This window comes from Bubalus kerabau, chromosome 10 (genome assembly GCF_029407905.1).
Source record: "Bubalus kerabau isolate K-KA32 ecotype Philippines breed swamp buffalo chromosome 10, PCC_UOA_SB_1v2, whole genome shotgun sequence".
Lineage (NCBI taxonomy): Eukaryota > Metazoa > Chordata > Mammalia > Artiodactyla > Bovidae > Bubalus > Bubalus kerabau.
In genome coordinates, this window is record NC_073633.1 from 69,915,817 (window position 1) to 69,931,651 (window position 15,835).

Genomic DNA, 15,835 nt, shown 5'->3' on the forward strand with positions numbered 1-15,835 from the left:
TATTTAAACATTTCACAGATTGATGCTTTTTATTTTTTATCAAAATAATACATGCTTATGGCTTTTTTAAAAAGACTACAAAAGATGAAAGACTTGTAATTGATGTCTAGTGTTCTTTCTCTATGCAAGAGTGCACTAGAGAAATTGGAATAATAAGAAGTCGTTCTGGCTTTGTGAACTGAAACACTTCTCTAACAGAATAGCTTCAAGAGGGTAGAACTCAAACTAATAAAAACATGTACACAGAATAGTATGATTGTTTTTTTGCCCTTTGTATTGTTCACTAATAATGTAACAGTGTGCAGTGAATAGTAATGATATTTTCTTGATATTGCAGTTCCTGGAAGTTCATCTAAATGGGAGGAAGTACAGTCCAAAGCAAAGCATTTATTATTGAACACGTTTGGCATGTATAAATGTACTATTCAGCTTCAGAGTTACAGGCAAGAAGTGAACAGAACTTGTGCAAACTGTCAGAGTTCCAGTTCCTAACTGTGTATATATGAGAGACTGCTGCCTTATTTATCCTGCAGTCACAGATGTGAGAGCAATAAATGCACACCTGAGTGAGAAATGGAATCCCTGACAGCTGTGTCACTATCAAGCACCGGTCTCTCAAAACAGACACTCCAGCCTGCCAGTGCTAGTTTCTGTTTAATGGTAAAATGAGACTTCACCATGCTTCTCATATGAAGATGTTTCTAAAACACTGTTTACAGAATGAGACATGACTCTACAGATACCTCACAGAAGACAATCCAAGACCGTACTTCACTAATTATGACAGTACATGTCTTAAAGAAAGCATCAAGAATTCAGTATTTGCATTTAAAAATCCTTTTTAAAGACCATTTTTATATCAAGCCAGTGCTGGAAAACTGATTTTTTTTTTAATTATGTAATCTTGAACCCAGCTTCTTGAATTTGACACCCAGCTCTCTTTTTACCAAAATTATTTCTCAAAGTACTACTAATTATCCAGAGAGTGGAATAAGCATGTATTCCTAGAGTTTCAGAAATGTTTTATTTCACAAATAAGTTTGAATCTTATTGTTATAATTTGTAATCAACTTTTTCCAGATAGTACAGGGTTTTGTATCTCAAAGTTAGCATTTTTAGTTATTTGTAATCTTATCAGAATCAAATATTTACCTGTTGTGGCCACTGATACTAAATTGTTTAGGAGATATTTTCTGCGTTATTCTGAATAGCAGAAGTGAATCATAAATTCAAATTATAATATGATACTTTGAAAAAAAAAATGGAGTGAGAATGGGGTGTGGGGTTTCAGATTTAAGTCTTCCTGAAATCACTTGTTCATGGAATTATTTTAAGAACAGCAAGAGACCACAGAAGGTAAACAATGACCCTCTGTCCTTTTAAAAACTGCCTTGCCTTTTGTACAGGAAGTTGCTTGGTACCTTCCTTCCTGCCTCCATGCCAGTTAACCTGTGGGAGCCCTTTCAGGGTAGAACTCTGGGCAACTAAGTTTCAGTGTGCCCTCCACCTCTCCTGTAGACCAACCACCTTCCTCCAGGAATAATTTCGGATCAATGACACGGGTTAGGGATTCTCCACGGACTCCAGAAATCCTAGGGTATAACTTTGAAGTTTTTCCAATAATAATATCATAACAGAAATGCCCAGAGGGATTGGGGGAAGATATTACTCTGAGAAGACAAAATTTTCAAGGGTTTTTGACCTTGTGTGTTCTTATGTTTTGAAGCAGGGGAATGGGGATGGACATTAAATCTGTTGTGGGGAGGCTAAGCATAAAAGTTTTCAGAGCAGAGGCAACTAATTGGTAACAATTGTGTTAAAGAGGCAGCTGTGAATATTCATGTTTCATTTTGCAACTGTTGGTTTTGAGATTATCTTTATGCATGTTAGAAATCCATTTTCAAGAAGAACAGTTTCTTATACCAAGAACAGATACGGTCCTTTGACTCCTCAGAATCAGAGTAGAGCAGCAGTGTACCAAGCAAGTTGTGAACTGAAATCCTAGATGGGCATGCAGATGACTCCTGATATAAATGAACAGGACACACGCTTTATCTTTCTGCCAAATACCTCACTATGTAATAAACCTAAGATAAAACCTGGATTTACCCCAAAAAAGGGTTGATGAGGATTAATGGTTCGTAATAAAACCTCGTGTTTGTTAAATATTAACTTTATGAGATTCTTACTGTGAATCTATTTAAAATAATGATTTGAATTTTTCAAAAATTTCAGTAGCACATAAGCTGTTGAAATCAAAATAAATATAAAATTAAAATACAGAGGGCAAGTAAGAATAAATGGGAGGCATTTCAGTGGACATTTGGGCACTTGTAGACTTTGAGCACTTAACAAGAGAAGGAAAAAGAATATGCATTAATTATGCTAATAGATTTCCCCGTATTTGCAAATTGTTCCTCATAGCTACCCAGCTTGTTTCTTATAAATTTTCCTTTATCTTAAATAGCTATATCTGACTTTTCATAAATAACCCATTCCTTGGAAAGTTACTTGATGAAACAGTCTGAAATACATTTGAGGATTGAAAGGATCCTTTTGTAAAACGCAGAAAGACCAAAAACTTTTATAAATCTTATAGTGTTCTCCTTAAAATGAGAAACACATGAAGTTTTCCTATGCTTTGCTTTTTGTAGCAAGAACTATAGACTTTGTACTGGTACTTCACTGGGAGTGTAAGATTTGAGGATTGATAGATTTAACTTGTAACTTATAAGACCCACAGAGAAGGATGTGAACTTAGCAGATATGACCAGGAATTGCACAGTTGGTCTGTCCTTCCCCCGCCTAGTTACAGCCCCTAGTTATACTCCTCAGCCAGCTCTCAAAAAGGGCTGCCCATTGTCCAGCAAAGGCAGTGGCTGTTTGTATAAACACCTAGCATTATTAATTTTGCATAAGGAAAACAGATCACAACATAAAAACTGGGCAGTTCTTCAGTGAGGTGTATTTTGGTTATCATTTGCAAATAATCGGAGTTACTTATGTGTATAACCTGTGTTTCACAGCTCTGACCAGATGCAGCATTTTGACTTTTATGGCCTATTGTTTCATTAATGACCATGCTGCTTTAGAAATATAACATGGGGAATATAGTTGCATAAAGCATATTTCAGAGGGCTTTGAAATGCAGAACCAGAAGCGACGGAATTCCTCCATACATTTTCCATTAGCTATTCCCTGTGTAATGTGAGCCTGGATTTTCACAACTTGCAGCTCCCATCAGTATTGTTTGCCAAATCACTAGATTTCTTATTTTACTGTTTTCCACTTCGGGTGCTTCATTCCCATTTTCTAAGACTAGTTTCCTGCTCTTAGGAGTCTCAGTGTTCTGGTTCTACCTCTTGAGCTCAGGTGTCCTCACTGAGTGTTTGTCTTCAGTAGAATTTTCCCAGAATAGACACAGGCAGGATCAGATATGTGAGCTTCCCTTTCATTTTAATATGAGGAAAAACCATCCTTCAGAGACAAAGCCCCACTTATAAGTGTGTTTCTGGGTAAGATAGAACCTTTGTTTAAGCTGCTGATTGTTCCTGATCCAAATTTCTCTGCACACCGAGCTTTATGGTAAGTGTGGTAGAACTAGATGCACTGCACAATCACAAGCCAGGATCACTGCTAAGATTCAAATAACCACTCTTACCACAGAGAAGCATTCACTTCTGAAACAAGCACAATTAGCTAAATGTGTTTTCTTCAGTTGGTTCAACAAAATAAGGTGTTGTTATATAGAATTTGAGCCCCTTTGGAATAAGGTTTTAGATACTTTTGCTGTTGCCTCTGCCTTACATATAGTAAATTTAAAGTTACAGAATGTGTTCACAAGACTAGTTCATCGAGTTCAGTTTGTCTTTGAATCAAGCTTCACTTAGGAGCCAGTTGGGTATTATTAGTCACAAATGCAGAGTGACACTTTGAAGGATGCTCTGTTGAGGGGAGGCCAGCTTGATCCCCAAATTGTTGATTATGCCTAATGGCTCTCTAACCACGATATCATTTGCAAACCCTAGCTACAGATCTGTCCTGTGAATCCCACCAGACGGGGCTTCACATTTATGTTACAGATCGCTAGCCAGGGATATTGCTTGTGATGCCAGTAGAAGCACAGATTGTAGAGAAGAACCATCGTGGGAAGTCCTCAGTGTTAAATTGTGTGTGTGCCCCTCTGTTACACATTCCAGCCAGCCAGTCGTTGAATTCTCACTTTCAAAAGATTTAACCCATTCTTCTAGTCATATTGTGATGACCAACAATCATTTTCTAATTTTTGGTAAGATTGGAAAACACTTGAGAAGACTTTCCCAGTTAAACCTATGACAGTGTCAATTTAAATGTTGCAATTAAGTATATTCTGAAATAACTGCAACAAAATTGAAATGTGCCAGTATGTCAGCTTTGCACCTGAAAGATAATGTATATTTGGAAAGCTATGCTTCTCTAAATAAATACATGTTAATAAGTAAGCCATATCACACTTTAAGAAATTGTATATACTTTCCCATATATGCTTTCAGAAACCAGGTATTTTGTATAATGATTGATTTTAGAAAGATTTTGAAGCTGGAGTCTGTCCATGTAATTTAAAATCAAACTATAGTATATGTATATGTACTGAATTTGCAATCTTCAAATTGTAATTTCCTATACATTTATTAAAGTATTGTTTTGCCATGTGGTTTATTAAAAAAATGAAAGTGTATACAGTGCCTTAAATTTCTATGTATTTAAAATTGAATAAATAATCATAATAGGCCTCAAAATGTAATCTTCATAGAGAAAAAAGCATTGGAAAACAGATTTTAAGCTATCTAGTTTTAGAATCTCCAATTTAATGGCCTCTTAGATGTTTAAGAAATAAACCTGAAGAAAATCTTCCAGAGAGGATAAAAGAGAGATTGAAATAACCTTTATCGTTTTATATCCGTCACTTCTTAAAAAATTTTTTTTGGCCATGCTACGTGCAGGATATTAGTTCCCCAACCAGGGATGAACCTGGACCCCTGCAGTGGGAGTGGGGTGCCCTAACCACTGGACCTCCAGGGAATTCCCATATGAGCCCCTTTTGATGTCCCTGCAGCCCAGCAACAATGGCAGAAAGGAAAGAAAGAAGCTGCTGTGGGAGTGAGTTTGGTGAGGCCCATCGGAAAGTGTGAGCTTAGTGCCCCAAGGACCTCCAACCATTTCAGACCAGGGCTCAGACACCATACCTCACCAGCCCATCTGCCACAATCTGTTTGTATGGCCCAAGTTGCTGAGGGTGGTTTTCTCATTTTTTAACGTTAAAAAATCATAATAATATTTCATGATGTGAAAATTACATAAGGTAAATTTCAGCGTCTGTAAATAAAGTTACTTGAACACAGCCACACTCATTCAACCACATCTGCACTCATGCTACAGTGGCAGAATTGAGTAGTCATAACAAATATATTTACTGCTTGTCCCTTCATAGAAAAAGTTTGCTGGCCTCTGGTGTGCTCTTTTGTACCATTTCAGGACCATAACAGCATAAATGGATGCAGCAAGCTCTCAACAGAGCCCGCTTGGAAGTTCCTGTGATTGGTTGATCTGACAGCTAATTGAGTCACCAAAAGGTCTTCTCCTCCCTTTATCATTTTTCTTTTCTTTATCCCCCTTGGAGTCTGGGGCCAAAATATAGAGAAAGGGTAGCAAGATTTCAATTACCATATGTTCTACATAATGTTCAGCAGCAAAGCCATTTTCTACAGCACCATGATCACCAGCACCATTTAAGAATACTTTTCAACATAAAGCTTATTCACCTGAATTTTTTAATTTTGCACATAAGTTATGACCAAAAAAAAATGAATGAAATAAAAATATATACATGTTGAATACCTTCCATAGTTGGTGCCAACTGGGAGTTCACAAACAAAAAGATAACATTTTATCTGCTAAGTAAATTGAAAATTGCTTATAAGGCTTTTAAAAGAGTATGTTCTTTAAAGTTTTTCAGGTACCCAGCTAATAAAAGACAACTATTTTTGAAAATAATAATACAGTTTTAGATATATCAGTAAGCACTTACATGTTACATACTCTGTGACATACTCTTTGGTCTATTTCTATTTTTTTGATGTTTTATTTTTGGGGTTCATGTCATATATTAATCCTAATTTGGGGTACCAATCTTATAAACTTGTTTATGCTAAACTTTCAGCCTTACTTAATATATTAGAATAATATTTTGGGGTTATATTTCAGTTCCAACTATAATCTACTATAATTGCTATAAGCTGTGAAATAAATGAAGCATATATAGAAAGTATGAAGCCTATGACTAAATATCTCTTCGTGAATCATGGAGATAAGATGTTTAAACCTAAAATTGTAAGGTTCAGTGAAGTATCACCAATGAGCTCATCATTTTCAAGCAGCATTCTGGTTTCAGGCTCTCATGTGACTTTTACAGGACATAAACTGTAAATTTGGCCTGTGGGTATTACCAAACATGAAGATGATACTTTGTAAGTTACCAAATAGCTTCCGTGTATCCTGTCCTGGACTTTTCAAAGACTTGTTCTGGTTTGACTTTTAAATTCCTATTGTCTGTGTTTCACTTCCCAGTTTTTGCACATTGGTTTGTGCGTTGTGGTGGTGGTGGGGTTTTTTGTTTTGTTTTTTAATACTTTTGTTCATTTTAACAAAATTCTGAAAGTATGGAGAAGATGTGTATGGGTGGATTTTTCTCCAAAATATATTGAGGTATTTCTTGTTAAGAGTATAGGGTTTTTTGTTGTTGTTGTTGTTTAAGTAGCTTTATTACTTTGCCAAGGAAAGGGGGAACACAGTAGGCTAGTTCCTCAACAACTGTGTTGCTGGAATAGCTGGGATTTTTTAAAATAGGAAACTTTTACAGACCTCATGAAGCAAGGCTAGCCTTAGAGCAAGACTGTTCCCTTGACTTTCCTAGGACTGAGGAAAGTCAGTCTGTCTGCACCTTCTCCTATCACCATTCCCCTATATCCTTTCCAGAAGAAACTTGCTAACAGCATAGAGGTAACAGGGATATATTTACCTCTGAACAGTGATTACATTGAATGTTTGGCCTCGAACTTCAAAACTGGGCTGAAGGTAAGAGTTTCCTGGACTTCCATTCACTAATCTATCATATTCAGCTGTGAAGGCTCCAAGGCAAATCCTAGTTCCAACAGGTTTTTTAATCAGTTACAGCTTGACCAAAGTTTCAGTATTTTCAGAACACAAGCATATTCCATCCTCTCTTTGCTTTTTTGTGTAAGAACATTTTCCAAAGCCCAGGTTATTATTTTTTTTAATCCCTAAGACAAAGTATTACAGAATGTAGAGTGTTTTAATCATTGATATGTATTTATGATCTTAGAAGCAGTCTTGAATTTAAGATTACATGGTACTGAAATCAGGACATCTCAAAAAGTTGATTCTATTGGTTGGAAATTTTCTCTTTTTCTAGAATAGGTTGAGACTCCTTCCAGATACTGATTTTATAATCATTCAACTAAATATTGCTCTTTGAAGGCCACCTTCATACCACTGAACATGTTATGGAATAGAGCATGAAACTCCTATGTATTTTTAAAATTAAAAAGGAAATTAAACTCTATTATGTTTTTGGAGAGCATGTTGGGTTATACTGTCACCCCTACAGATAGATCCCACTCCCACTAGAAATGGCTTGAAAAACTGTAGGATGAAATCTATCCTTTGGGTAAAAACACAAAATCCTTCCAATTAGTGACTGCTTACTGCCATCCTACCTCCCCTACATCAGCCAAACTACAGTCAGCTCTTGGTTGATGGGGGAAGTAATGATTGCTAACATGTACTGATCTATTACTGCCCTTCAGACACTGTACCATGCACTTTTTTATGTATTATTTAATCCTCATGATGGTCCTCTGAAGATAATTATAATCTTCATTTTGCAAGTGAAGAAACTGAGATCAGAAAAAATTAAGTGACTTGCCCAAAGTCCCATAGGTAGAGCAGTAATTCAGGAATAGAAATCACAGATGACTCCTGAATATAGTTATACACATGTAATACAAAAACATGTAAACATGTAATACAAAAGGGATGCATTATAAACTAATGCAGTTAAAATCACAACCAGGTTTTAGATAATAGGTGTATAAAAGTAAGAGAAGTATAATAGTTTAGGGAACATTCAACCTTATATAATTACTTGCATGATTAGCAAGAAAGCAGCCAAAAGTTTACCATTTGTTAATTGAGTTCCTGTGTTCTGAGGTACCAGGATGGCACTGAATCGGGTCCCAGCACATCCCCTTCCCTGGCCCTTCCTCTCCTTATTCCTCAGCCCTCAAGGCCATGACTGGGAAGGGCTGGGATCCAGGCCACAGGCCTTGGACGCCTCCTGGCCTGCAGCCAGCCACTGCTTTTAAGGTCAGGACACTGCATTTCCCAGCCCACAGTTGGTCTTGCTTGTGAGGCGGGAAGGGGAGGGAACTCCATATTACAGTCAGCATACCATGGCATCTATTGGTCACAGCAGCCCCCCCAAATCTTAATTTATGCATGGTTTGGGTGGGGGAGGAAGGGGTTAAATTAAGAAAGGGCTGTACCCACCAATCGGCCATCATCAAGACAGGATAGAGACAAAGAAACAGCTCAGAAATACTGCATAGAGAATGTGAACCCACAGGAAACAAAACAAAACACAAGCCTCTGGTAATTCATAGAAATTTTCAAGAAGAGAATGAACTTCCCACAAGTCATGGAATTATCAGCTAAAGTTGATCTCATCTTGCTTGGAAGTGGGTAAAATCTGGTGTTATCTGGGTTAGTTGCTGCTGCTGCTGCTAAGTCGCTTCAGTCGTGTCTGACTCTGTGCAACCCCATAGACTCGCCCATCCCTGGAATAGTTACTAGGTAGCTCCAAACCAAACAAATGCTCTCATTGTGAGCTCGCACAGAGGCAAAGTCTCTCAGACGGTTTAGGTTATCATCCTGGTTCTCCAGAAGAATGGGGGGAAATCACTGAACTTCTGTGCCTCAGTTTCTCCACCTGCAGAATGGGGACAATAAGTGTCTCTACTTAATGTGACTTTCACAAGAATTAAATGACCAACATAATCAAAGTCTTAAGAACACACAAAACTCGAATATCGGCTATCCTAATTACTGCAGGTTAATTTTTTCACAAATGCAGACTTGAAAAAAAAAGCTGAGCATTGCATCTTGCAAAGCCAGAACAAGACAGACTTTCTTATCCTCTGCTCCTTCGTCTCCTTTATCTGGAAGACCTTTTCCTCAAGTTGTTTACCTCACAAAAATCAACTCATCCTTTAAGACTCCTCAGGCATTATCTCTTTCAAGAAGCTTTCCTTGCCTTCCCTATTAGGAGCCCCTTCTCTGGGCTTCTTTGGTGGCTCAGACAATAAAGAATTCGCTTGCAATACAAGAGACCTGGGTTTGATCTCTGGGTCAGGAAGATCCCCTGACGAAGGAAATGGCAACCCACTCCAGTATTCTTGCCTGGAGAATTCCATGGACAGAGGAGGCTGGCAGGCTACAGTCCATTCGATCGCACAAAGTCAGACATGACTGAGCGACACACACACACACCTCTGTGCTCACCTCCCTCATTCTGTCACCATCACCCTGGAAAGCCACCACTGTCTGATTACCCACAAGCCCCCTGGGTGAGACCTAGGTCTGCTCTTTCAATTTCCAGCATTAGACACCGGAGGGCTGCATAAATGTTCCCCCAGGTGGAAATTATACCATCATCAAATATCAATTTATACCCGGAAACTTTTTTAAGGTGCCCTAAAAATCCTCACCGCCAATGTTTTAACCTCTTCTCTGTAATGTCACTGAAACCCACTCTTCTATAAAAATATTCCAGATCGGTCTTTGATACTTAGGATACGTGTAATTCTACTACAGCTATGCAAGTATTTATGGTTTTATCTTTTTAAGACTGCAACAGAAATTAGACACTTTTCTGAAACACCCAAGACAGTTATGTAATTAATTGCAACTAAACTGGTGCTCTTCGCGTGCAAAGAGTTGATTCATTGGAAAAGACTCTGATGCTGGGAGGGATTGGGGGCAGAAGGAGAAGGGGACGACAGAGGATGAGATGGCTGGATGGCATCACCGACTCAATGGATGTGAGTTTGAGTGAACTCCAGGAGTTGGTGATGGACAGGGAGGCCTGGCGTGCTGCGATTCATGGGGTTGCAAAGAGTCGGACACAACTGAGCAACTGAACTGAACTGAAACTGGTGCTAATAACCAGCAGTTTTTATCACTTATATAGCCTGATAATCTCTCTTGGAGTCCAATGCAGTGGTAGAACTGAGCTGGTTCCTGTCAATTCTAGTCTTCTTGATGACAGTTTGTTTTTATAAAAGACTTTTAAAAAGATGAATAAAGTGATTATTTTCTGCATAGGGGAACAGCTCAGGCTACTTTCAGAAAATCAATGAATTTTAAATCAGTAATCTTAGTGTTAAAGCATGTAACCAAGTATACAAAGTACACTGGATTAAAAGGCAAAAAAACCAGTTCTGGTTCCAGCTTTTCTATACATGCTTCATTTGACAAGTTACTTTGTTTTTCTATGCCTCAGTCTGGCTATCTGAATAATAATAATAGGGACTTCCCTGGCAGTTCAGTGTTTGGGACTCTGTGCTTCCACCACCAGGGGTGCAGGTTTGGTCCCTGGTCTGAGAACTAAGACGCTACATGGTATGGCCAAAAATAATGATAATAATAATAATTGTTATTATTATTTTTAAAACACTGATTGAGTGCTTAGGACTGTATATACCAGGCCTTGTTCTAAAAGGTTCAAGTATTTATTTTTTCTTAATCCATTTCATGTAGAGACATGCTCATTTTCATTTGGAGTAGTTAACTGTTCTAAAAGCTTTTCAGGTTTTTGAGAATCCTACCAAACAAACCTATGAGTTATTATAATCCCATTTTTATGGGTGAGGAAGGTAAGGCAGGGAGAAGTTGAGAAACTTGCCTAAGGTTAGCTAGTAACCTTGAGCTGGGACTCAAATGCAGGCGATCAGGCTCCAGTGTCCCCTCTCTTATCCTTTATGATGTGATCAGAGCTGTGACTGGCCACACGGGTTACCAAGTGCAATGTTATATGGTGCTCTCAGAGGGTCAGGAGGGCTTGGGCTGACTATCCTGGGCCACTGCAAGAACCCACCTGCGTGGGTAGGATGGACATGGGAGAACAGGGACCCAGCAGGACTGTGCCTGCTTCATCAGTGACTGTCCAACTGGATGGACAGGTTACCGTAACTCTGACCCCATGTCTCCCAGGACTGCCTGAGGCTCTCTAGCAGGTTTTGCAAATAAAGACCCCAAGGGGCTATGCTCTTCGTGCCTCTTCTCTCGTACACTTTGTGGGTGAGACACTAAGGAGAGACAGCGTGGTGCAGTGGAAAAGAGAGGGCTTCGATCCTGCCTGCAAGTCAGTTCAAATTCAGCTCTGTGAACTTAGGCCCAAGGTGGGGGCCTTAGTTCCTACAGAACTCAAGCCTATGTATCAGATTGGTACATGCAGCCCTTGAGGAGGAACCAGGACTCTGTTAAATTGCTGCACATTGTTTCTTGAAGGGCTTCTCAGGTGGCAAGTGGTAAAGAATCCATCTGCCAATGCAGGAGACATGGGTTGATCCCTGGGTCGGAAAGATCCCCTGGAGTAGGGAAATGGCAACCTGCTCCAGTACTCTTGCCTGGAAAATTCCATGGACAGAGGAACCTGGTGGGCTACAGTCCATGGAGTCGCAAAGAATCCGGCACGACTGAATAAGCACACATATTGTTTTTTTGACGGCTTTTCCTTTGTTTCTACATTCCCTTCTTCCCTAATTAGGAAGTCCTTGAGCCTGCCCTTTGAAACTCAAGAAGGTCTAGGAGGCTGAAGCCTTTTTCTACAAACAGGAAGGGGATCGGTGGCATGGAGGAGACTGTATCTGGGAGAGCTCCATAGGGTCCTGCTAGCTTTCAGTCTCCCCTTTTCTTTGAGACTCCCCAATCCTGAGGGGACAAATGTGGGACAAAAAAAGAGAATAAAGTTTTGGATGGAGAGGTTAATCATAAACTTGGCCAGGGTACTCGGTTTTAGGGGGACTCAGCTTCATATTATCTAGGAATATCATCTTAGTCATCTTTCGTGCCAGTAATTTGAACTCTTTTGTCTAGCTGAGTTCTCACTGGATCTGCAAGTTTGGGGTTTAAGATTTTATTTTTTTTAGAGAAGTTTTAGGTTTATGGCAAAATTGAGAGGAAGGTAAGAGATTCCCCATTTACTTTCTGCCCCTACATAGGCAGAGTCTCCCCCACTTTCAACATCCCCTCACCTCAGAAAATAGCCTCTTACCAACTTTCATGCATTGGAGAAGGAAATGGCAACCCATTCCAGTGTTCTTGCCTGGAGAATCCCATGGACGGAGAAGCCTGGTAGGCTGCAGTCCACGGGGACGCACAGAGTCAGACACAACTGAAGCGACTTAGCAGCGGCAGCTTTGAAGGGACTACTTCAAAGAGTTAGGGGAAGAGCCAGTATATATGTGAATTTTCTGGCTGGGAAATACATGTATCCAGCACACATTTTGGTAAAAGATGACTGCTAATCACAAAGAACAAACATCTCCTGTTAATGATTTTTGTGCTTTTCTATGTATGCGAAGGTGCAAGAATATGGAATCATTGAGATTCTTCCTTAGATATGCATCTTAACTATTAGGGACTGGTGTGTCCAGAGTACAGAATGTGTCACCCTGTTTTTCCATCCTGAATGTCCCTCAGGGCATTCCGTCAGTGAGTGATGACTTAACCCACATGACCAGATTGCGACTGATGCTTTGTTCTTTCTGTTTGTTGTCGTTGTTCAGTCACTAAGTCGTGTCTGACTCTCTGCGACCCCATGGACTGCAGCATGCCAGGCTTCTCTGTCCTTCACTGTCTCCTGGAGTTTGCTCAAACTCATGTCCATTTAGTTACCGATTAACCTATATTCCTAATTTCCCTGGTGGTCCAGTGGTTAAGAATCTGCCTTCCAATGCAGAGAATGCGGGTTCCATCCCTGGTCCAGTAACTAAGATCCCACATGCTGCAGGGCAACCAGGCCTGTACGTGCCACAACTAGAGAAGGCTACTCACTACATCAAAGAGCTTGCACACCAAAAAGGAAGACGCAGTGCAGCAAAAAAACAGAACAAAACAAAACAAAAATCCAACGACAATAAAAAAACACCTATATTGACACATCATTATCACCCAAAGTCCATACTTTAGGGTTCACTCTTGATGTACATTCTGTGGGTTTTGACAAATTTATAGTGGCACGTATTCACCATTAATCTGTGTTCCACCTATTCATCCTTCCTCTGACCCAACTCTAGACAAACACTGATTTTTTTTTTTTTACTGTCTCCATTGTTTTGATGTTTCCAGAATGTCATATGGTTGGAATCACATAGTACGTAACCTTTTCAAGTTGGCTTCTGTCACTTGGTGATATGCATTTAACTTTCCTCCATATCTTCTTATGACTTGATAGCTCCTTTCTTTTTAGTTCTGAATAATGTGCCATTGTCTGGATGTACCACAGTTTATCCATTCACCTACTCAAGGACATCGCGATTGCTTCCAAGTTTTGACAGTTATGAATAAAACCGCTATACACATCCAAGGGCAGGTTTTTTGTTTGAACACAGTTTTCAGCTCCTTTGGTTAGATTCTAAGGATTGTGATTTGCTGGATTATATGGTAAGAGTGAAAAGTATTAGTTGCTCAGCTGTGTTCAACTCTTTGGGACCCCATGGACTGTAGCCCACAAGGCTGTCCTGTCCATAGAATTCTCCAGGCAAAACTACTGGAATGGGTAGCCATTCCCTTCTCCAGGGGATCTTCCCAACCCAGGGATCAAGCCCAGTCTCCTGCATTATAGGCTGATTTTTTGTTGTTGTTGTTTTACCAAGAATAGATTGTAAGTTTTTACTCTGTTGACAAACCCATCCTGGGAACTCACCTCCTTCAGTCTGTGTGTATTCCCTCCTGGTTCTCCTTTCACTTCTCTGCTGCTTCCTCTGGCTTCCTTACTTTCTCCTTAAATATTCCTTACGTGCAAAGTGGCTTGCACATAGTAAGCACTCAGTAACTATCAATTTTCTGCTCTGACTCCAAATACTCCTGCTCCAGCCAGGGCCAGCCCTCCCGGTGGCTGAATGGGCTGAGGAGGCTCCAGAGACATTATACCCTCTGCTCTCATGCTTCTTCTGAGAGATGCCCAGCTCTTGCTGGCAGATTCCTAGGGAAACTGCAGCTCAAGGGCACCATTTCATCTTAGCAACAATTAAAGTTGGGAAAAGTGAAAGTTCTTGTCCCTTTTAGGATACAGCTAGTTCCTTATTTTCATTGGAAAAGACCTGGTGCTGGGTAAGACTGAAGGCAGAAGAAAAAGAGGGCAACAGAGGATGACATGGTTGGATGGCATCACCAATTCAATGGACATGAACTTGGGCAAACTCCGGGAGATCGTGAGGGACAGGGAAGCCTGGTGTGCTGCAGTCCATGAGGTCACAAAGAGTCGGACACGACTTGGCGACTGAATAACAATTCCTTCATTATCAACACACAGTTCAGAAATATAAACCAATGAAACAAACAACTCTGCCACAAATCCCCCAATTATGTGGTGCTGGGTAAGACTGAAGGCAGAAGAAAAAGAGGGCAACAGAGGATGACATGGTTGGATGGCATCACCAATTCAATGGACATGAACTTGGGCAAACTCCGGGAGATCGTGAGGGACAGGGAAGCCTGGTGTGCTGCAGTCCATGAGGTCACAAAGAGTCGGACATGACTTGGCGACTGAATAACAATTCCTTCATTATCAACACACAGTTCAGAAATATAAACCAATGAAACAAACAACTCTGCCACAAATCCCCCAATTATGGAAAATGTATATTCAATGAGTAGAAGACAACAAAACCACACAAAGAAGAATCACATTTAACAAATTCTGCTAAGGAATATGGATGAGTCTGTTAGGAAAAAAATGAAAGCTGATTCATGTCTTTCACATCATGCTTCAAAAATTCCAGATCAGGATATTCTGTGGCATCATGTAAAAGATTAATGGGTGATATAAAAACTTTTTGCTCAAATGCGTTAGAGAAAATTTGTCTACTGTGTCCTTCACCTAGAAATACACAATATACATTTGGCTCTTTGTTCACTAGTGCCTCATAGTTGGTGCTCAATAAATACTCTGTTCAATGAATAAACTACCATATTTATGATCTGATAAGTACTGTAATAAAGGAAGTTGTTTAGTTTTTGTCTAATTCATTGTTCTCCAATATTCTTTGACCATGGAACCCCTTCAGAAAATGCATTAACATTAAAAGAGATAAGAGGAAACTGATTTGGGAAACACTACTTAGAAGAAATACACATTTACCTTAATTTAGGAAGAAATATATGTATGTTAGGTAGTCAGACATGAGCGGGTCCACGCCCTATCCTGAACTGAGTCATCTTTCTCTCCTCCACCTGGACTCTGGTGATGAGAACATGCCAAAGACCTTCTTTCCTGTGGCCAAGGACCACTGCTAGGCATATCATGACCAGGCAAGAAAAAACCAACACACATTGGCACACAAGCACCAAGACCTAAAAGGTGACTCTAAGTAATCTGGGCTTCATTGCGCTGTATTTGTAATAAATTAGCACTGCAGTTTTGGACCCCGCCCCCCCCCCCAACGGGTTTCCCCAGTGTTTCTCCTATAACACTAGGAGAAAAGTTATATAACCT

General features: G+C 39.8%; 1 protein-coding gene and 1 long non-coding RNA gene across 3 annotated transcripts in view; one reads left to right on the forward strand and one right to left on the reverse strand.

Moving 5' to 3' along the window:
* The window catches only part of SLC30A4 (solute carrier family 30 member 4), a 30,558-nt gene extending 25,834 nt beyond the window's left edge, over nucleotides 1–4,724 (forward strand). The window contains exon 8 of the mRNA XM_055538065.1: nucleotides 338–4,724. Within this exon, the coding sequence (XP_055394040.1) occupies nucleotides 338–492 (155 nt within the window). The 3' untranslated portion in view covers nucleotides 493–4,724. The remainder of the gene's footprint in view (nucleotides 1–337) is intronic.
* Nucleotides 1–15,835, reverse strand: part of LOC129621521 (uncharacterized) — a 39,502-nt gene that overhangs the window by 10,562 nt on the left and 13,105 nt on the right. The window lies entirely within an intron of this gene.